Below are 24,217 nucleotides of genomic sequence, written 5' to 3' on the forward strand. Positions count from 1 at the left end.
CACAACTTAGACAACGACCCTGATGATGTGCTTTTGTCCAATGCAACCATGAGTCCTGACAGTTCTATACAGTAATTTGTATATTTTTGAGATCTACTTTAACAGTGCTTATTGAAGACACCTGCCACTAGTAAGGGATAAAGTGTATTTAAACTTTGACCATGTGATAAACCAAATGAGAATATAAAACTACGGTGTAACTGGTATACTTCAATCATTGATTAAAAAGATAATTTTTAATAAGTAAAAAATTTTGGTGTGTTATATATGTCTCCCCTGGAAATAAGAACTTCAAAAACAATGTCACTTGAAGCCAAACTGACTTTAAAATCATTGTTTTGTTTTCCTTTTGCCATTTTCTGAAATAGTTTTTATAAAGACAAAAATAGCATTATTTTTTAAAATAATTACAAGCCTGAACATATTTCTGCAGAAATGACCTTGATACTTCACATGCACGTAAACTTCCCTAGACAGACTACACATAGACACATGCAGTAATTACCAGTAATACTGGTCGCAAAATGTTGAAGGGGCTAGAAAACTGTTAATACCAGTAATCTCTGGTTGAGTGTTTACTCAACATCAAGCAGTTTAAGTGCACTAATTTCCTTAAGGCCTTGAACAACCAACAGGTTTGTGGGTTAGGTGATAAAAGACTATCTTCATGTGAGAAAACATGAAAACAGAAATATGCAAATACTAAGTGACAGAGCTGGTATTTAAGCCTAGATTTGTTTGACTTCAACATCAATTCTTACCAACTTATCACCTGCTACCTAAATTTCTATGTGGCTCATTTATTTTTTTCATATCATTCTCTTTGAATTTCAACTACAACAATCTTAGACCTGACAATCAGACCCTCCATAACTATATTTGCAATGGCCTAAATAGCATCTTTGTGTTGAGCCTCCAATTTGCCTGTTATTGCCAAATTAAAATAGGTCATTTAATCTCCATCAAAATTCCAATAGCTTCCTGCTGTCAACTGCGTACTACATGTGCTCTCAACTCGGTCCAGCTTTCAGGGCACAGCACAACCAACACCACACTCAACCACATCAGAAAACCCTCCCATCCAGCAGACATTACTTCCATATGAACTTTAACTTGCTTACACCATTTTATCCTCTCCTTAGCTTATCAGAATCCAGTGGTAACTAAACAAAGCCCCGCCTCTATGAAGTATGACAGATCCAGTCTGACCCCCAAAGATCAGAGTCTTCATAACAGTTATATGCCACCCCATGCACTTAGATATTTCCTCTGATCACCACAGCATCCAACTAGACTAAAAGCTAGAGTTATATATCCCATTTCTCTTGTATACTTTATTCACTGCAAAACAAACAGAAGACACTAACTATATAGCACATGAGGTGGTTAAGAGCGTAGACTCAAATAGGTTCTAATCCCAGTTGCTAAGTGACCCTGGAAAAACTGCCTAATCTCTCTTTAAGCCGTTCTTCATCTATTAAAAGAACAGGACTTATACTCCTCATTAGACTGTTAGGTATTTTACATTAGACAATTCATATAAAACAGTAAGATGCCAAGCATATATATACAACTGTATTAAAATGTAACTCATGTTAAATGTTTTTTTAGTTTAAATAAAATTTTACTCAACCATCAAAAATGCACACAAATATAAACACAAGTAATTCTCATTATGAACAGCTGTTTCAATAGAAATCACTCAGTTAAAATAGAGAAGGCACATGCTTAACAAGCACTAGGATATTTCCTTACTAGAATCAGGTTAAGACTGGAATGGCAGCAATGCTCTATTCAATATTTCTACCCTTCTGTTTTGCAAATTTAAATCTTAAACGTTTCCTTTCCCCAAATCCCCAAGAGTGAACCCACTTACCACCCTCAGTTTCAGCCTTTTACAGTGCACAAGGATGAGGCCATTAAGTGTGACCTGCGGAACCACATCCATCCTCTTCTGTAGTCAGATAAAACAGCATTCCTATTCCAGATTAACCCCACCCATTTTTCCAGGCCTATGTACTAAATGTTTCTGTTCAGGGTTCAACCCTTGACCCATTTCCTTTTTCATGGGATTGCTATTTCCTGCCTTCTCTCATCTATTCATGGTTTCTAATCATGCTAAAATTTTGAAAACACTTCTGAAGGAAAGACAAACCATATGGCCTCCCGTTAAAGCACATAGACCTTTACAGAAGTGAATCTACCCAGACATGTATCTAAGGAAAAATAACCTAGGCAAATATTTTTTAACTTAACAATGTATTCATTTGTAATGATCATCAAATTCCCATCCAAAATTATCAATGCTCATTTACTATTCAAATAGATAATATATAATTAAGATCTTACTTATTAACATCTGAACCAAAATCTTCAAGAAATTCCACTTTTCTCTGAGAAAATGTGATTCTCATTTTAATAGGTAATGAACCATGCACAGCTTTGTCAAAACAATTCAGGATATTTTCTTCATTTTGTTTGAGGTCACCACTATATTCCATTTCAAGTAAATTGAGGTATAACTTTGTGTTCTCCTGTGTAAAAAGCAGTATCAGTTAATATTTCTAAGATATTTTGGTTAGACGACAGATCATTAAAATGCCTTACATTTTGTGTCTCAATTTGAAAAATTCAAAATTAGAAACTGCTGTATTAAAATGTAACTCATGTTAAACGTTTCAGCATACATCTAAACAGGTGAAAAAATGAACTGGCGCATTCACAGGTAGTGACAACATCCTAGTATCTCCCAAACAATGCAAATCGTTAAATGCCAATAAATTAAAACTGTATCCTATCTTAGGTATAATGTGGCTTCACCTACCCTGACAAATATAAAGTAAAACAAAAAATATGATCTCTACAGCTCCCACTAATTTTTATCTTTACAACCGTAGATAATCATCGAAACTGCAGCTGGAAGCAAAGAGCTATAAATAAATCGGTGTCTTAAACAGACCTGGCATTAGCTGAAAATCTAAAAAAGGAGAAATTTCCCATACATTGCCTTTTATTGGTGGACACATAAAGGGAAATACTCAGGAAAAGGAGGATCATTTCACTGCTCCATCGGCTACAACATAGGCAGCTGCATGCTTTCGTTTGTAAGGTGTTTTCCCAGGCCCTCCACCTATCACTAAGTTTGTTGTTAAATTTCTAAATATGAGGAAAATAGAAAATGTCACAATGCATGCAACATTTTTTAATCTAATCATCTTCATTTTCTCAACATTTTAATTCATAATTGAAAATTTTAAAAAAGAATGGCAACATCAGTTTAGAGGGACTGTTGTCTTCATTTAGTAACAAGACATTACATACAGACTGAATCTTTCATCATAGTTGCCAAAATGAAAAAAAATAACCATTTTTGTTAATGGAACATAGTCTAAAAAACACAAATACATACTTTGTCTCGTTCAATTGCTTCCAAAAGCACCTTTCTTGATTTTGGGAGGTTTTTTTGTATTTTGAAAAGATGTCGGGCTAGTTTGATAGCATAAAACGATGACTCGTTATTTGATTTGGCATTCTTAATGGCGTCCTGAAGCAAATGTTCAGCTTCTTCCATATTTCCATGCCGTCGTTCTAAACTTACTCTTCTCAAACGAACCATTGCCAATCCTAGAACACATTCTTCAAACGTTCGCAAGATATTCCTGGCTTCATTAATATTACCTGGAAACAGAAATTAAATGTTTATGCTTTTGTTTAAATTTCTGAAATATCCTTTAGCCAGGTATTTGCAGATACCCCACGGACTAAATCCAGCCCTCTGCCTGTTTTTATTTAAAAAACAAGAAGAGAAAACAGCCATGCTCATTTGTTTATGTGTTGGCTATGGCTGCTTTTGGGCTACAATGGCAGAGCTGTTAGGAAAGAGACCATTTATGTGGCCTGCAAAGTCTAAAATACTTACTATCTGGTCCTTTACAGAAAAAGTTTACCAACCTCTACTTATATCATCTCTCAAGACTCAATTCCTATAACTTTATCCTGAAGTAACTTAAAATCCCAAAAATATCAACTGCATTTCCTCCTCCTTACCCTGCTGTTCCTCAAAAGCTGCCCACAGCATGTGCACCATGGGTTTCTTTGGGAGATGAATAGTGCAAGCTCTGCTGAAGACATGCCTCACTCCTTCAGTGCTATGGTTTTCCATGTACTTGGCATACTACATACAGAAACAGAGGAAATACTGAATAATTTACAGTTGACCCAGCATCAAATATGTGACAGAACGATAAAATTCTATTTTTAAACCCATTCAGCACCTTTATTGAACCACTAGACTAGTTTCTGTAAGGAAGGACGAAGAGAGGCAACGAGGTTGGCATATGCAGCAGTCAAATCTGGTTGCAAGCAGACCATCTCCTAATGCAACAGATATAGTTATATGAACAACATTCAACAGAAGTACAAAAAAGGTTAGTCACTAGATCAATGTTTATAATATATTCAAGTTTCAGAGCCTCTAATTTTCTTACCTTAATCCAAAACTCCTCATAGAGGGCACATGATATGACGCATCTTTCAAAGAGAACCACAACTCGTTCATGAGTCCCATTTTCAATTTCAAATTCTAAGTATTCCTTCCAGTTTTTCAGTTGTGCCTTTTCCAATGGTTTCACATGAAAATAAGGTCTTTTAATCTGTAATAAAAGCGTGACATAGCAATGAAAGTAAACCAATACCAACACCAAAATACACGACTACAGTAACAATACAAATTAACTATAAATATAATTATAGATAATAAACCAAAATTTTAATCACTGTATTTCATGATAAAAACCTTTTTAAATTAAAATAGCTTAAATTCCTTAGACTTTACAAATTGAAGAAATAAAATTTATTTTCCACTCATTTTAACAGAACTACACAATTTTTTTATGTTCAGGAAATTTTATCTTTGTTGAGTATTTTAAAATTGAACAATGAGGACCTGCCCAGTGGCACAGTGGTTAAGTTCACGTGCTCAGCTTGGGTGGCCTGGGTTCACAGGTTCAGATCCCGGGCATGGACCTATGCACCACTTGTCAGCCATGCTGTGGTGGAAGACTGGCACAGATCTTAGCTCAGGGCTAATCTTCCTCAAGCAAAAAAGATAGGAAGATTGGAAACAGCTCAGGGTAAGTTGTCTTCAGCAAAAAAAAGAGGTTCAGATTAAACACATTTTGCAATTCACGTAAGTCTAAAATTCAGTAAGATTCTAAAATTGATAATGGAAAATTAATCATGGTAGCAATATGTGGGACGTACATCCTAAGTTATTACTTAAATAAGCAAAAATAAAGAAAAAGTAACAGTACAGACATTACTCAAAACTGAAAGAAAAATACATTATTCCTATCTTTATTTTGAAGCCTATTACAAAACAAAGACACTTACACCTTCTTCAAATGTCCACCTTTTACTAACTTCATGCTCATTATAATTAAACATTTCTTGATGGATTTCAATGATTCTATGTCTCATGTTTTCTATTTCAGTAATTAGCTTAGAAAGAAAAAGAAAAAAAATTACACAAGGTATATACTACAATTCTAAATATCACTGCTTACAATTTATTATCCCCACATATTTTAGTCTTAGAATAGCGGTGGATTTTAAATTGTTAGCAATTATGTGCAGAGTACAATTAACAATACTAAAATTTATAACAGAATTTCCTAATAAACCACTTTCTCATGTTTTAATAGGGCTAGTAGATGACAACCTAGGCAAACTATTCCTTGTAAGCTATTTCCAGGTGGGTCATAGTAATATAGATTCTCTACCTTAAATCTATATTTAAACCATACGGGCTAAGAATTCCCACTTCCCTTAATTAGAAATTAATTTTATGCAAGCTACACGTTGTACCACACTGCAGAAAGGGGTATACAGCCTAGTTTCTCATGCACTGAAGGATTTTTAGTAAGTCCGGTTACCTTTGCTGGATCAGTTATGTCTTCAATTCCCGACGGCAGGTCATCACCAGGAGGACCATCATCTCCACTATGTCCATTTACAGAAGCTAACTCCCTTCGCAGCTGAATAAACTGTTCACCAGTTAGAAGATCTCTAGGCAAGTTATTCTGTACATGTTCTTTAAATCTAAAGGAAGACAATAAAAATACATGCTCTATATATGTACCATAATTTTAAATCCCGTTAGATTCCTACTACACCGTACTCTTTCAAAAAACCTCTGATTTACAGAGAGAAACCAAAACATCACACCCTTTCTCCTTCCTTTCTGTAGTAAAAACCTGCCACTTGATAAAGAGTCTACAGATACCTTCATTGCCTTCCTGCCTCTGCAATGGAATGGCAAAGGCAAGAACAGACATAAATTCAAATCCTAGTTTTGTCCATTATTATTTATTTCATTTAAGGAAACTTTTTCCCTTCTCTAAATTTTGGTTTTCTCATCTGTAAAATGAGACAACCAACTTGCAAAGTTACTGTAAAATTAAATACAGTAATCTGTATTTAAATTATAAATGATTGACAGATGTCTGCAGTTCCTTCCCCACCTTCCAGTTACTCTTGAATCCATGTGTCTGTGCCAAACACTCCAATGAAACTGCCCTAATCAAATCACCAAGTACTTCTTCTGTGCAAAATTAAATGGACACTTGTTTCATACTACAGCCCCTATCCTAATGATGTCTTCAGTACTTAAAGCTGTTGACTACGCCTTCCTTTTAGAACCTTCTTCCTTTCTTGGCTCTGAGTTACCGCCTTCTTGATTTTCCTCCAAGTCTCTGATTCCTTGATCTCCTCTGAGGTTTCCTCTTTCTACATGCCCCTAAATCCTAAATGCTAGTATTCCCAAGGATTCCACTCTGCATTTTGCTCTCATCAATTTTTATATACTTTCTGGCCAACCTTATTAATACAATTGCTTGAAATAATCATATGATGATGACTCTCAAAACTATAACTCAAGCCCAAACCTTTCTCCTAAATTCCAGATAGTATATCCAGTTGCCAACAGTCAGCACAAATATAGATTCATTTTAAGCAAAGAGCATTTTGAAAAAATGTCATTTCATTTTATACATATACACTAATTTATATATATATACAAATTTTAATCAAAATTTAATCAAAAAGTTGAGCTAAAATATCTACACTATCTCAATTTGGAACCTTTTAGACAACATATCTTCAATTATATGTCATCTTCATCCACAAATCAACACCCTCAGCATTTCTAATCTTGACTAATGGCACTGTCAACTACTAAGTTTCCCCATCTCTTCGACCTAGCTTATCACTCACATTCCACTGGATACTGGGTCCTATTGCTTCTTCCTTCTACATACATCTTCATGCCCTCCTCATGCTTCACCTGGATAAACATAAACTTCTCTCCCATACTCTAGTCTCCTAACTCCCATCCCCAACCCAATACTGCCATCAAACAGCAAACTCAATGGGGTCAGCCCCATGGCCAAGTGGTTTAAGTTCACGTGCTCTGCAGCCCAGGGTTTTGCTGGTTCGAATCCTGGGCGCAGACATGGCACCACTCATCAAGCCATGCTCAGGTGGCGTCCCACATGCCACAACTCCACAACTAAAAATACACAACTATGTACTAGGGGGCTTTGGGACAAAAAGGAAAAATACAATCTTTAAAAAAGAAAAAAGCCTACACAAAAAACAAAATAGTAAACATGATCATATCCCCCTCTTGCCAAAATCACTTCATACGTTTACCATGCATTCAGGCTAAAATCCAATCCCTTAGATAAAGTCTTTCATTTTCTGACCCAGCCTTTGACCCAGACCTACCTCTTCAATCTAATTATTAGACATAGTTGTATATGTACCATATGCCCCAACCTTATGGACTTTTCCCCAAGTTTCTTATAATTTACTTAAGCTATTGACACCTGGATTTTATGGATTTTAAGACTTTCACAAATGTGTGTAAGTAACACTGGAAACAAATTTAAATTTTGCAAAATTAATGGATACAGAGGCTACCTTGACCCATTTCATCACTGGGAGGGAAAAAATAGACATTGACTTATCAAAAAAAAATTAAAATGAGGAAGTAATTCTCAAATCTGCAGTATAAAAATGAACAGATTCAATAGTCAGATGAATATTAAAGCTCAAAATTGTCAAGATACATACAAGAAACTTGAAACATGGTAAAACTGAAAAATGACAGCATAAATTTAAAATAATTGCTACATTATATAAAAACGTCTTTCAAATGGTGATTAACCATGCATAATACTAAGTAATTTTTCATCAGCTTTTTCTACTATAAAGCTAATTTTTTTCATAAAGAATGGCTGAGGGTTAAGTTCAGCGTGCTCTGCTGTGGCTGCCGGGTTCAGTTCCTGGGCATGGACCTACACCAGTTGGCGGCCATGCTGTGGCAGCAACCCACATCCAAAAGAGGGGAAGACCAGCAATAGATATTAGCTCAGAGTCAATCCTCCTCAGCAAAAAAAACAAAGAAAGAATGGCTGAGGATCTGATATATATTGAGCCCTATTTCTATGTATTAAAGGATAAAAAAGAATTAATAAGCCTCAAACCGATAGACATGTAGAGGCTACAGGAGACATATATTGAAAGTAGTGTTATTAATGCTAAGGTAAATGTAAATAAATGTAGGTAGAGTGCTGGCAAAAATGACAGAACAGATACTTTATTTAGGTGAACTGGACATTAAGCTGTATGGTCTTGAAGAATACGAGTTCATCAGACAGATGGGAAGTGGACAATGTATTACAGTCATAAACGAATAAAACAACACTGCCCTTTGGAAATCTGTCAGAACTTAGGTGTCTGGAACTGAGGAACTCCCAGGGACTGGGCCTGAGAAGCTGCATCACATCATGAAGTCCTCATGCTAAGGAGGATTTTAAATTAGGCATTTTCTCAGAGATCATGTTCAGTGTATATCCAATATACAAACCTACACAATAGAAACATTTCTATTACAGCACTTAGAAAAGAATATTTTTTTAACACATGCTTCCTCCTCTGCACTTCTGAGCAACTTGAGGGCCAAGACCATTCACACATAGCTTCTTTGGCCCTTAATTCCTACAACTTAAAGAGCATATCATCTGGTCCATAGCAAGTGCTAATAACTTTAAGTAGGGAGGGCGGATTAGACAACAGAAAACATTTCAGTGGTTCTCAAAGCAGTTAGTCATATGAATTAGTTTATTTATATAAACTACAAGCTTTATTTACACAAACACTATTTGTGAGTTTGTTATACACTGATAAGGAAAGTGGTTCTCAAAATACTAAGTGAAAAAGAGTAGATTATAGAGCACTATGTGTAATGCAATCCACTAATTTCTATTATAAGCATATATGCAAATTTAAAAGGCTGGTGCAATATTCATTAAAAAAAAAAAAGACTTGGAGTACACTGTACCAAGAACTCTGGGACCACACTGTCTAGGTTCCAGTCAGTTTCCTAGTGTGTTTCCACACTCTGTGACCTCATGCAAGTATTTAATCTTTCTGTGCCACTCCTCCCATAAAATGAGGATAATAATAGTACCTCTACGTCACTGGCTTCTTGGGAGGATTAAATGAGTTATGAGGCAGTCGGAACAGTGTCTGGTATATGGTAATGCTACCTAAGTGTTAGCCATATTATTTCTATTAGCAACAGTAAAGTTCTTACAATCAAAGATTTTACCTATACTTCAGATCCTAGAAGAAGTGGTTTATGAAAAGGCACCCTCTGTCCCATGAGGCTTTTTAAAACCCTTGTAATCATTCATTCAACAAATATTCACCAAGTATTTCCATATGCCACACCTTGTATCAATAATGTCTTTCAGCAAGCGTCTCCCTGGATACCTGCCCACCTCCTTTATGCTGTAAAAACAGGGACCATATGTTCAGATCTGCATGCTTCCTACTTCTAACCTGGGTCTGCATAAGTCCCTCTGTCTTTAGCAAACTGATTCCAGCACTATTCAGATGTTTCCTAAAGTCTTCTAATTTAAGTAAAGAAAAACTTAGAAAATCACTTACTTAACTTAAAAAATACCTGTTTACAAGCTCTAACACAAAACTACTTATAAAAATTATGACCAAAAAAAGAAAACATGGCAGTTAAAAAAAAAGCATGGGGCCGGATCCATGGCCGAGTGGTTAAGTTCGCACACTCCACTGCGGCGGCCCAGGGTTCGGATCCTGGGCGTGGACATGGTACCGCTCGTCAGGCCACGTTGAGGTGGTGTCCCATATCCCACAACTAGAAGGACCTGCAACTAAGATATACAACTGTGTATGGGGGGGTTTGGGGAGATAAAGCAGGAAAAAAAAAAAAGGCAAATATTTATCAACATAGTCCTCATACTTCCTTGTTCACAAACTTTCTGAGTCCATATCAGTGGGATACTTTGAATACATCAGAAAACAGAACACTGAAATCATGGTACACAGAATTAGTTGTTTTAACAGTACTGATTAAAATGAAATGATACTGATCATACCAAAATCATAGTGGAAAACTGAAATGATTTTTGATTGATTGAATACAGACAGGACTTACTACATAAAACACATCCTTTGCTGCTTTGGATATAAGGTGTTATATGAATCACACTTAGTAATTCATTAAATTTTAAATAAGCATCTATTATGTGTCAAGTACTGTGTTAATTTAGTATGACAAAGAATAATTAGACTTCAATTCTATTTTCTCATTCCTTCACTACTATGGAATACTTCAGACAAAAAAGACAGGATTCCTGTTGTTTCCTAGAAAATGGGTAGGGGAGAAACTTCTGCCTAAAAGGAGTAAAATTCCTAAACATTACATAAGATATATGGAAAAATGTCAGAATTAAAAAGTGTAATAATTGTGATTACTGAGCAAGAAAATTTATTTCTCTATGCATCTAGTAGAATCTTACACGAATACTAAGAATTAATTACCTGAGTAATTAAAGATATTTTAATGATGATTTTTCCACCTACCTCTGAAAATGATGACTATAAAGCTGTGTTGGAATTCCAAGAATACGATCATATATTGCTGTAACTTCTCTCAGGTTTCCCTGTTCATTTTCCCAATTTATATACATTTCCCACAGTCTGTCAGATCGGAAATCTGTTCCTGCAGCCAGAACAGCATGCTCAAAAGTTCTGAAAAGTTAAATGAGTCTTAAGTTATCTTTGCAAGATAAAATCACTTTTAAAATATCATTTCTAAATTTTAGAAGATAATGCTAAATTTGAAATTATATTCAACTACTTCACATACAAGCAGAGATTAAAAGGCAGAAGGAATAATAGAAAAGTATACAAAAGCTGCTTTAAAAAAGAGTGAGAAAATATAAAGGGAACAGATAAATGTACTTTTATGTAACTTTACCTTATATAAAATTACAATGCAAAACCTACACATTGCAAACACATAGTAGACACTTAAATATTTGTTAAACTTGAAATGTTTGTTGAATAGGTTCATTTAGGGCAGCAGAGAAAAAGACAAATTTTATGTCAATCCAAGGAATAGTTTTCCAGGAAAAATAACTCTCCAACCAGAGATCCAGCTGCCTGGTAAAGTAATAAGAGGTATACGTACATTCTGAAACTCACAGAATTCTCTGATTCTAAAATTCCCACAACTACAGTTTACTACGAAAACGTGTATTTTAAAATACCTAGTTCATTTCAAGAGATTTCTGTAAGCAATTTAAACACTGGATTTGATATCCTCATAGGGTAAAACTTTTAGGTATGTAATTTCAAAATAAGTATCTTAGAATCAAGAGAGATTTTTAAGTGTAAAACTATAATACCTAAATTAATCTACAACTTTTAACACAATCCCAATCAAAGCTCTAACAAATTTTGGGTGGAACAGGAAAAACAAATTCTAACATTCATCTGGCATACAGAAACGCAAAATATTTTTGCAAAAGGACAATGCAGCAGGCATTTTGCTGAAAGATATCAAAATAAACTAGGAAGCTTCAGTAATTAAAAGTATGGCACGCAGACCAGCGCCAGTGGCCTAGTGGTTAAGTGCAGCATGTTCCGCTTCAGCAGACCGGGTTTAGTTCCCGGGTACAGACCTACACCACTCATCTGTCAGTGGCCATGCTGTGGTGGCAGCTCACATACAAAAAGAGGAAGACTGGCAAGAGATGTTAGCTCGGGGCAAATCTTCCTCAGCAAAAAGAAAAAGTATGGTACTGCTCTACCAACAGAAAAATGAATCAAAACAACAGTTCCCAAGGGGCTGCCCTGTGGCCAAGTGGTTAAGTTTGCGTGCTCTGCTTCGGATCCTGGGTGCAGACCTAGCACGCCTCATCAAGCCATGCTGAGGAAGCGTCCCACATAGCACAGCCAGAAGGACCTATATCTAGAATATACAACTATGTACTGGGGGGCTTTGGGGAGAAAAAGAAGAAGAAGGAAAAAAAAAAGAAGACTGGCAACAGATGTTAGCTCAGGTGCCAATCTTTAAAAAAGAGAATGGTTCCCAAGAAAACCAAAGATCAATGTATATGTGAGAATTAGTATATGAGAAAGAAGGTGTTTTAAATCAACACAGAATAGCCAGCCTATTCAATTAATGGATAGAAACAAAAGGTTAATCTCCATCTCACAAAAGATACAAATTAAATGCCAGATGAATGAATCACCAAAATAACTATTAAAAAAAATTAGAAGAACACAGAAGATGTATATATTCTTGGCAAGACAGGCACAAAACTCAGAAACCAATAAAAGATTGAAAATTGAACCACATTAAGGAAAAGAAAGTTCTACATGACAAAATGACACCCTAAACAAAGTTAAAAGATGTGCCCAAACTGGAGGAAATGCTTAATATGTAAAGGATTAAGAGTGTGCGTACATGTACATACGCACATGTGTGTGTTTGTGTGTGAGGCTTTCAAGAGAGTAAAATACACGTCACCATCCCTGCAGAATCCCAAAGTGACTCGGGAAATCAATGCACCCGACAATAAGAAAAGTGGGGGGACATGGGAGAGGAAGGATGGTAAGAAGCTGATGCACTAAAGAAAGAATGTTTATAAGAAGGTCTGCTTAATAAATGGGAAGAGAACTTAAACCTCCTTTCCTGCCCAGATATGGGATTTCAGATGCCAGGTTTATATTCCCTCGACAGATCAGATGATCCTTCTCTGAAGAAACTGCCTGGCACAGGAATAAGATATTAGGAGACCAGTACTGAGAGGGTCCCCCAACAAAAACCTGGGTAGCTACCTGATCACCCTGCTGTGAAGCCCTCCAGGCCAACTAACAACGCCCCTACACAAAGCACACGGGGCTTCCATTCAGTTTATTAATCTCTAACCTTTAAGATAGGCAGAAACCCAGAGATGAGACATGTCAGAGATGAAAATAAGTAAACCCAAAAAATATAGAGGAAATAGTGCTGGGAGCAGAGGAAAACTTCAGCTATCCTTAATACCCTCAAGAAATAATAAAAAGATACATAGCAAGAAGAGGAGGCTATAAGAAAGGGAATATTTGAAGAACAAGAAAGATTCTTGGATATTAAAAATTTGATGGCAGAGGGGGCCGACCCAGTAGCACTGCGGTTAAGTTTGCACGTTCCACTTTGGCAGCCCAGGGTTCACTGGTTTGGATCCCAGAGGGGACATGGCATCGCTTGGCAAGCCATGCTGTAGTAGGCGTGCCACATACAAAGTAGAGGAAGATGGGCATGGATGTTAGCTCAGGGCCAGTCTTCCTCAGCAAAAAGAGGAGGATTGGAGGCAGCTGTTAGCTCAGGGCTAATCTTCCTCAAAAAATAAATAAATAAATAAATAAAAATAAAAATCTGACGGCAGATACTAAAAATTCAATACAAGGGTCCAGGAAACACCTCAAAAAGTTGAATGAAGTCTAAGAAATGAAAAAGAGGGAGGGGATAAGAAAATTAAATGATTAAAACAGGAGGTCCAATATTCAACTATTACAAATAATAGACAAAATCAAGGGAAAGAAATTACCAAAATAAGAATATACACAGGAATAATATTTCTAAGAATAGAAGGACATGAGCATCCCAAATTGAAAAGGCCCACTAAGTAGACAAAATGAATTAGAAAAAGAAAACTCACACCAAAGCATGTCATTATAAAATTACATTTACAACAAAGATAAAGAGAACATTTTATAAGCTTCCATGAGGAAAAAACAAGTCATATAAAGAGAATCCAGAAGAAGGGTAAACACTAGAAGCTGTAAGAGAACAAAGAGATGCCTTCAAAACCATAAGGAAAAATTATCTTGAACTCAAAATTCTATACCCCACCAGACCATCCATTGGGTGTTCCAGACATACAAGTAGTTAACAGTTTTTTCATCCCAAGCATCCCTTATCAGGAATCATAGGATGCATTCCTCTAAAAGGTAGGCATGAACCAAGAAAGAGTAGGATCTAATAAACTCTAACAAACAGAACTTGAAAACCAGGAAAGAGGTAAAGACATCTCCTAGCATCATGGAGATGAGGAAATCCCAAAACAACTGCTGTACAGCAGGAAAAAAATAGAGCAACCCATCCACATTACGGCAGACAGGGTTCCAGGAGGTATATTTCAAGAAGGGCAAAAGATGGAATTCACAGATTTCAAGACTATAATTCTCTTCTACAATTTTCAGATTAAGGAGAATAACATTAGCTATATACATTTTTTAAGCTTCAAAAATGACTTACATAGCATTTGTACATTGTGGAAAATACAAGAGTGAAAGCAGCTGTTGGAAGGCGTGTAAAATTTTAGATGTTCAAAGAAAACTAGGCAAATGGGAAAAAGGGAGGAGAAGAGGAAAGGGGTACTAACTCCAGGACAAACAAAAGGCTATGAAAGCTGTCCTGTAGCCATACTGGAAAGGCAAGGAATGGGGAGACAAGGTGCAAGTGAACTGTAATTCTCATCTACCATAAGAGAAACATGTCTTCAGCTAAGAGAGAGAGAAAAACAGCAGCAGAGAGCTACTATTAGAAACATGCTGGAAAATACCAGAAGAAACAGCTAAAAATTTGCCAGGGGGTTGGGGGTGGGGGTGGACACTGCTTTTTGTTACAAGCAATTTAACACTGACTTTTTAAACTATCTGCACTTACTTTGATAAAAATAAAAACCAAAGATACATTTTAAAAAAACTCCTATAATCATTAAGAAAAAGGCAATAAAAGAAGAATGAGCCAATGATATGAACAGGCAACGTAAAAATGGCTTATATAAGCACATGGAAAGATGGTAAACCAGGATGAGCAATCCAGAGAGACGCAAACTAAAATAATGAGATACCGCTGGAAGTAAAAAAGGAATGTGGCAGGGGCTTCTCTAGTACACTGTTTGTGGGAGTTTAAAGTTGATACCACTTTTGAAGGATAAAACTTATCTGTGTACGCCCTATGCACTTTGACAGAAGTTCCGATTCTAGCATGCTCAACATGAATACCAACTTGTACAGAGATGCTCACTGAAGCAGTGATTATTTCCTATAAATAAGGATTTGGTCAAATAAAACACAGCACCCTGATACTATAAAATACTTTTGCAATGGTTAAATAAATATGGCAGGGAGAGACTCCAAAACACTGCTAAATAAAAAAATGAAAAATCGAAGGAAAATATGTATAATATACACACACAATCGTACAGATGTGCATCTGAAAGAACACACACCAAGCTATTAACCATGAGGGGAGTGGGACTGGGGACATAAGGGAAGAGGATGTAGAATGGAGGAAGATTTTATTATCTGCATTTTTTATCACCATGCATAAGTTTATTACATGTATCATTTTTCTACATAGTGAAAAAGAAATATATAAAAGTTAACCCTCCAGTTTAGCATGCATGAAGTTCTATTATTAACATCAGACTACCTGACTTATTGATATCTTTATAATCAGGTTAATATCAATGTTTCACATACCCTCTTATTGTACTGTTTGTCTCAGGATCACCAGGGTCCAACGTTTCTTTTAAGAAGTTTATATAATGTATCCAAAGGTCAACACTAAGAGGTATTGCCTGAAGCCCCCGCCGATACACCTAAGAAGAAAACAACAAACTGTACTTCAAATATTTAATTACTTCTTAACAGAGAGGCAACACTGTGTTATCCGGTGAACCTTAGAAATACTAATTACTGGAATTTTGTTTAAATAATCTACCATTACCATTTGGGTGGAGGTTGGATAGAACATGGCAATGTTCTGATCCCCACGTGCAGAGTCTTGATCTTCAAAGCGCAGCAGTCCCTGCATTCTGACCGGGTTGTGTGGGCAGGCTTTGGGTTACAGACCATAGGGCACAGACCCATTAGAGCATCAATGACAGCGTCTGACCAAAAATGCAATAAGACGTAGCAAATGTGACTAGCAAACCAACTATATTGTTTGGAAAATGAGAAATAAATGTAAGTGAGAGAAAAGCCCTGCCCTACTTGTTAAGCTGCAGTGTAATACAGAGGCTTGCACTGCAAAGCTTGACAAACTGTAGAGGTTTAACGCACCTGCCAACAAAGAGAGAAAATATTAGCTACAAATGCCACAAGAGTGACAAATGCAAATAAAATACCCTGTAAAATTGTTTGACCATAAATCGTAGGTACTGCCAGCCAAAAATACTCTTCATTTTGCTATTATTTGGCTTACAGTACCTAACAGAGATAACTTTATTCAGTGATGTACGCACCTCATCTGATTGTTTAATGTTGTCATGTCGCTTTTCAAGGTCTGCATACTTTTTCCAGTAACCATAGCAATACGGATAGTGTATGAAAAATTTGTCAAATGCTTTCCTGGCAGCCATCAAGTGATTCTGATGAAAATAAAACACGGTGTTTTAACATCTTGAAAGTTTTTGTCACAAAAATATTTATTCTTCCTTTCAAATGTATTAAATCAAATAAATGAAAAGCTTAAAAAAACCACACGTGCACTAGGCCTTTTTTCTGCAAATGCAATCTTATCCTTTGAAACAGAAAGAACTAATTCCGGCAAATAGCAAAGTAACTTTCTATTTCAGTAATTTTACACAAACCAATTATTACAAACACAAGACTTTGACTCTACTAATACCGTATAAATGCTAGAAACATTATTTTTTAAGCTAAAAAATGTATATATCTGTTATTCAACTCAATATAAAAATTATAAAAAAGACGCAACTTTAACTACAAAACAATAAAGCCTAGACTCATATTACTCAATTAATCTGTCCCCACTAACCCCATTTAAATAGTTACTAACCTCCTGTTCTACATACTGAAGCAAATATACCCAGCCTGTAAAATCCTGAGGATTATTTTCTACAGTTTTCCAAAATTTTTCATATTCTGGAGGGAAATTTGCTTCCGTTTCTGTCACTGGAAGGTCCACAGCATTTGCTATTTCATTTTCTTCTGTGGTTGCGTTCACATTAGGAGATCCATCAGGTGACTGTTCCATTTCCGTAACATTCATAATCTCAGGACCGAAATCAGCAGCCTGTTCTACCACTACCTCTGAACTGCTGCCTGTGCTGCCATTACGCGAACTTCTGTACTCATCCATGGGAGAACTTTGCATAGCTGTTGATTCTGTCTTCAGTTAATGATCTGTGGAAACACAAATAAAGAGAAACATCTTCCAAATGTTTATTTGACAACACTAGCACCACCTTTTAAAAGTCCTAGTTAGCTATTAAAGGAATGCATTAATTTGATTCTTGATCTCTCCTGTAAGTCATAATTAGCAGGTTAATTAGTTTCTATATTATAAATGAAATTCTCTAACTTACAAATTTTCTAAAAATCTGCCATTTTACTGTTGGGTATTTGAGTAAAAACTAAGTAATTATGGATTTACTTCCTTCATCCATAAAACAAGTGAGTATTCTGCCTGCTCCCCGAGGAAAGACCATATCTAGAATTCAATGCCCCCGGCTAGTAAAGAACATAAAATTCAGTGTCTGAACACTACCTTACTAACAATCCTGGAAAACAGCAGTATCTTTAGTACTGTTCTGGGAGCTAAAGGTAAAACAAACAAAACAATTTCTGGTCTAGACATAAATGTTTCAGAGGGAAGCTGATGACTTAGCTCAGAAAACAGTTTTAGAAAAGGGAAGGCTATACTATCGATATGTATGTATATATCCATAATAAACTTTAAAGCCCAGGAGCTAGGCTTAGTATAAAAGATACAAATTAAGGTTTTAAAAAATTAAAGAGCTAGTTTTAAAGTAAATGTTATTAAAAACTTATTTATGAAAGTTTTACCATCTGGACAGTAACTGCATAAAATCTTTCCAGTTAAGTCATCTCACTGTTAAGGCCATAAAATAAGGGATTATTCTTTTATCCTACAAAGTAGTACCACAGGATATTTTCATAGTTGGCTTCATCTCTTCCACTAACAGTTTAAATGGAAAGTGCATCATTAAAGGGCACGTCTTTTTTTTAAGTGAAGTATTATACTGAAAACTAAATAGACCATAAAATTGATCAACTCTTAACATACACTCAGAATGCACATCTACTTAATACAGTACAATGTAATTAAAAAGATGATTAAGACTTTGAAGACAGTAATCAAAGAAAGAGATGCAAGTGACCAACAAACATGAAAGAATCATATCTTTACTAAAAAGATGTTAATTAGGGGCCGGCTCCATGGCCGAGTGGTTAAGTTCGCGTGCTCCGCTGTGGCGGCCCAGGGTTCGGATCCTGGGCGCGGACATGGCACCGCTCATCAGGCCACGTTGAGGCGGCGTCCCATATCCCACAACTAGAAGGACCTTCAACTAAGATATACAACTGTATACAGCGGGGGTTTGGGGAGATAAAGCAGAAAAAATATATATATATAAAAAAAGATGTTAATTAAAACATTAAGATATCAAATGGCAACAAGTAAAAACATATCTTTCTGGAGGACAATCAGGCAAAATATACCAAATGGTAATTGTGCATATTTCATGTTATGGAAATAATCAGATAAAAACATTTATTTGTTTAAGAGCATTCACTGCAACACTGTATTACAGTGAAAAGAGAGGGGAGTATTAAGAAGAGGACTTCCTTAGTAATTAGCACATTTATATAATGGAATGATAATTAAAAAAGAAATACCTGTATCTGTGTTGATACAGAAAGATGTCCATTATATATATATACACATATATATATATACTCATATACATGCAGCATATACATACAGCACACAAATCTGTAAGGATTTACACCAAATAAAATACAATAAAAATTGGTTGGTAGTAACAGTCATTCTCCCTACATAACTGGGATGATGCATTCTTTTGGTTTATCTGCAATCATTTAACTGAAGTGAAGATAAAAGGGAGGCTGGTTTTTTATTTTGTTTTTGTTGTTTGTTTGTTGAGGAAGATTCACCCTGAGCTAACATCTGTGCCAATCTTCCTCCATTTTTTATGTGGGTCACTGCCTCAGCATGGCTGACAAGTGGTGTAGGTCTGCGCCTGGGATCTGAACCCATGAATGTGGGCCACCGAAACAGAGCACACCAAACTTAACCACTATGCCATGGGGCCAGCCCCCATTTTCTTTTTTTAAGAAAAGTCAGCTACAGCATGCTAATGGTTGGCTAGTTACTTTTTTTCAATTTCAGGCCTACTTTAAAAATCTGGGTTTCACTATGGTCTATACAGAAATTCTCAAAACTAGCTCCACTCAAAATGTAATAACTTATTTATAGGTTCACCTAGTAACTTATTTACAACAAATAGACTCCTTGGCCCCAACTCCAATGAGTCTGAGGTCCAGACTTGGGCCCAGAAAGTTGTACTTCTACCAAGTTCTCTAAATAATTCAGAGGAACAGAAACTTATTCATGGGTAAATTCTTAACAGAATTGTTGGATCAAAGAATACATATATATTAAATTTGGGAAGATATTGACAATCTAGCTCTAGAAAAGTTGCACTAGCCATTTGGCAAGACACTTTTAGTTACCTATCCAAAATCCCCTCTTCACCACCTTCCTAATGAAACACTAATTTTATTCGGCACGGCAATACACCTAACCCCATGTAAGAGATCATGACACTGAAAAGGACATTCGCTGCAGAGTTCTGGGAAAGATTTTGCTTTTCTGATAAAAAACGACATTGACCAGTAATGTACAGGGGCCGACCTGGTGGCAGAGTGGTTAGGTTCACACACTCCACTTCAGCGGCTCAGGGTTCACCAGTTTGGATCCTGGGTGCAGACCTAGCACTACTCATCAAGCTACGCTGTGGTGGTATTCCCACAAAAAATAGAGGAAGACTGACACAGACATTAGCTCAATGACAATCTTCCTCAAGCAAAAAGAGGACTAGCAACAGATATTAGGCTCAGGGCCAAGCTTCCTCCAAAAAACCCAAATAATAGTAATGTACACTCTACCATTTTCTTCTTGCCTTGAATGTGAACTTATCTGAAACAACTTACGTCCATGAAGCAGTCACTAGGGAATTGGCTAGGAAAATTAAGAAATGCCAGTCCTGACATCATCAAGCTGCTAATAACAAAATGCCAGCTTCATACTGTGTGAGAAAATAAATCCCTGTTTTACTATCAATAGTCAGGTTTAGTATTACTTGCAGACAAATGCATTACTAACTAATTAACCCACTAATAGTGCATGAGAATGTCCATTTCCCCCCTCCCTCTGTCAGCACCATGTATCATAAAATACATAATTAATTTTTGCTCATTTGATTAACAAAAACAAAAGAGTAGTACCCCATTTTGATTTGTATTTCTTTAACTATGAGGAGGTTGAATTTCTATTTCTTCCTTTCCCTTAAATGCTTTTTCATATTCTTTGTCCATATTTTCTATTGCATTACTAATTTTTATTCTTACTAGTTTGTACAAACTCTTTGAAAACTAAAGAAATCAGATTTTTTTTTTTATTGCTTTTTCTCTCCAAATCCCCCCCCGTACATGGTTGTATATTTTAGATGCAGGTCCTTCTAGTTGTGGCATGTGGGATGCCACCTCAGCATGGCCTGAGGAGTGGTACCATGGCCGCACCCAGGATCCGAACCAGCGAAACCCTGGGCCACCGAAGCAGAGCGTGCAAACTTAACCACTCGGCTACAGGGCCAGCCCCAAGAAATCAGATCTTTATGATATACCTTGTAAAACATTTTTGTGAGTTTGCCTTCTTACTAGTTTTAGATTTGTGTGTGTGTATAGAGGGTGTCTTTTAAATTGTCATGTAAACACGAAGTCTAGATTTTAAAACATGTCCATTATTTCAAAATGTAGTATGAGACAAATTTTTCCCCAACAAAGGATAAATTTTAAAATGTTTAAATCATTTAATAAAAATCATTTTAAATCATTTAAAATCAAGAGACCTTTTGGGGCTAAATGCCACTAGAATTATCTATAACCAGGTAAATCTAGAGATTTAGTCAAAGATTAGAGAAATCATCTGAAAATTATAGCAATGTAGGAAAGCTGCATAAAATATAGAACTTGGCCTTTCAAAAACTATACATTTTGGAATAATAGGATAAGAATGATAAATTATTCCAGAATAAGGAACAGCCCATTTGACTTGACAGAAGAATAACCCTTCTGGACAGCAGACAAGATGGTGGAAATTAGGATGGGTTCAAAGACAAGGAAGAGACAGACTGCCTAGAATGGAGAGGGTTTGTATCAGGGAAGCGGAAGGGTAAGAAGCAGAGTAAGCAGGGTAGAGCCAGAGGGATGTGAGAAAAAACGACAGAAGAAAATCTACAGAGGGATTTGAGAAGAAATAATATAAGCAGCAAATCTAGTTGGTACATAATAAAGGAGAATCCAAAGTATTAAACTACCAGAAAAAATAAGTTCCCTTCTACGTGAATGACTGATGAATATCATAAACTTTTCCAGGTGTAAATCATTTGTGGTCCTAGGAAAAGGCAAAGAAGCTTCTCAATTTATTTCGCTTTTTCCCTCTCCTTTAAAGAAAAGACACATTTGAAGATTAATTTTCCATATGCAAATTCGTCCTTGGTTTGTGTCTTTTTATTTCAAAGCACACTGTCAAAAAAACAAAAAAGACTGTTGGCTGACACATTCTGAGTCATTTACTACCTGCCCCGTTCTAATTGCATACTTCAGTGGGACACAAGGGTTTCTTCTGGAATCAGCAAATTTACCACACCCCTGCATCTTCAGAGACTATCAATTACTCCACACCCTGCAATTACAGAGTTGTAAAAGGAATTAAGAACATCAGCCTTACCCTTAGGGAGATCATTTTTCTGATTACTTCAAAAATCACAGGGCCAAAAGAAGAATACACCAAAGTTACTTTTTAGTAACTTATTCCAATATAGTCTTCATTAACATGGCAATTACTCACACCAGTTTATTCTTAACCACGAGTAACTTCCAACTAGCAACATAAAACGACAAAGGGGTAAAAAAAATAACTATCAAAAGGAAGAAGATAACAGTGTGGTACTGGCATAAAGACAAACAGACCAGTGGAATAAAACAGAGCCTAGCAATTAACTTTCACGTATATGGTTAAATATGATCTTCAGCAAGAGTGCCAAGATCACTCAACAGGGAAAGGACAGACTCTTTTACAAATGGTGCTGAGAAAACTGGATGTTCACAGGCAAAGAATCAAGCTGGATCCTTATCTTACCCCATACACAAAAATTAACTCAAAATGGATTAAAAATCTAAATGTACAACCTAAAACTATAAAACTCCTATAAGAAAACATAGGGGAAAAGCTTCATGATACTGGACTTGGCAATGATTTCTTGGATATGACACCAAAAGCACAGGCAACAAAAAGCAAAAAAGACAAATGGAGCTACATCAAACTTTAAAACTTTTGTGCAGCAATGGACACAATCAACAGAGTGACAAGGCAACCTATGGAATAGGAGGAAATATCTGCAAATCATATATCTGTGATTAGGGGTTAATATCCAGAATATATAAAGAACTCCTACAACTCAATAACAATTTGAAAAAGGGCAAAAGACTTAAATAGACATTTCTCCAAAGAAGATATACAAATGGCTAACAAGCATATGAAAAGATGCTCAGCAAGCATCAGAAGAAATGCATATCAATCAGAGAAATGCATATCAAAAGCACAATGAGATGGCACCTCACACCCATCAGGAAGGCTACTATCAAAAAAATAGAAAATAAGTTCTGGGGAGGATAAGGAGAAAGTGGAACCCTTGTGCACTGTTAGTGGGATTGTAAAATGATACAACTATAGAAAACAGTATGGAGGTTCCTCATAATATTAAAAATACAACTACCATATGATCCAGCAATCCCACTTCTGAGTATATATCCAAAATAACTGAAAGCAAGCTCTCAAGGAGCTATTTGCACACCCATGTTCATAGTGGCACTACCCACAACAGCCAAGAGGAGGAAGCAACCCACATATCCACCCACAGACGAATAAACGAAATGTGGTATACACATACAACAAAATATTATTCAGCCTTTAAAATGATGGAAATCCTGTCATATGCTACATGGAGGAACCTTGAGAACATTATGCTAAGTGAAATAAGCCAGTCACAAAAAGGCAAATACTGTATGACTCTACTTACATGTGTATCATAAAGTAGTCAAAGTCATAAAACAGAAAGTAAACTGGTGGTTACCAGGGACCGGAGTGGGGCGGGGGAAGGTGAGCTGTTGTTTAATGGGTATAGTTTCAGATTTGCAAGATGAAAAAGTTCTGGAGATCTGTTTCATAACCATGTGACTGTACTTAACACTACTGAACTATACACTTAAAAATGGTTCAGAAAGTAAATTTTACATTCTATGGTTTTTACCACAATAAAAAAAAAGACAGCTAAATTATAAGTAAATTAGGAAACAAAGTACAAAAGACTAGGAATTAGAATTTCCACATCTTTCTTTCATCATAAGAAGATAAAGTAGGGGCCGGCCCCGTGGCAGAGTGGTTAAGTTCATGTGCTCCACTGTGGCAGCACAGGGTTTCGCCCGTTCCAATCCTGGGCATGGACATGGCATCACTCATCAAGCCACGGCAAGGCGGCATCCCACATGCCACAACTAGGACCCACAACTAAAAGTACACAACTATGTACCAGGAGGCTTTGGGGAGAAAAAGGAAAAAAAAATTAATAAAATATATTTTTTAAAAAAAGAAGATAAAGTATAGTATGGTAAATATCAGAAAGAACAAGGAGGCGGGGAAAAG

The 24,217-nt window shown here is 36.2% G+C and overlaps 1 protein-coding gene and 1 non-coding gene across 6 annotated transcripts in view; both read right to left on the reverse strand.

Moving 5' to 3' along the window:
- The window catches only part of PRPF39 (pre-mRNA processing factor 39), a 37,106-nt gene that overhangs the window by 1,873 nt on the left and 11,016 nt on the right, over window positions 1-24,217 (reverse strand). The window contains exons 1-11 of one of the 5 annotated variants that reach the window (XM_046652583.1): window positions 16,689-16,814; window positions 16,438-16,506; window positions 16,172-16,334; window positions 15,925-16,043; window positions 10,966-11,133; window positions 5,934-6,099; window positions 5,392-5,499; window positions 4,488-4,652; window positions 4,048-4,174; window positions 3,410-3,678; window positions 2,350-2,534 (exon numbers count right to left, since the gene is read on the reverse strand). In XM_046652583.1, coding sequence (XP_046508539.1) covers window positions 2,350-2,534; window positions 3,410-3,678; window positions 4,048-4,174; window positions 4,488-4,652; window positions 5,392-5,499; window positions 5,934-6,099; window positions 10,966-11,133; window positions 15,925-16,043; window positions 16,172-16,258 — 1,394 coding nt within the window. In that variant the 5' untranslated portion in view covers window positions 16,259-16,334; window positions 16,438-16,506; window positions 16,689-16,814. Of the gene's footprint in view, window positions 1-2,349; window positions 2,535-3,409; window positions 3,679-4,047; window positions 4,175-4,487; window positions 4,653-5,391; window positions 5,500-5,933; window positions 6,100-10,965; window positions 11,134-15,924; window positions 16,044-16,171; window positions 16,817-17,245; window positions 17,593-24,217 lie in introns of those variants that run through there. The other 4 variants (XM_046652580.1, XM_046652581.1, XM_046652585.1 and 1 more) reach the window with 4 other exon arrangements.
- On the reverse strand, window positions 3,265-3,348 carry LOC124236541 (small nucleolar RNA SNORD127). Its single transcript, XR_006887775.1, has one exon. It is a non-coding gene; the product is annotated as a small nucleolar RNA SNORD127 (small nucleolar RNA).

This window comes from Equus quagga, chromosome 2 (genome assembly GCF_021613505.1).
Source record: "Equus quagga isolate Etosha38 chromosome 2, UCLA_HA_Equagga_1.0, whole genome shotgun sequence".
In the NCBI taxonomy this organism is placed as follows: Eukaryota; Metazoa; Chordata; class Mammalia; order Perissodactyla; family Equidae; genus Equus; species Equus quagga.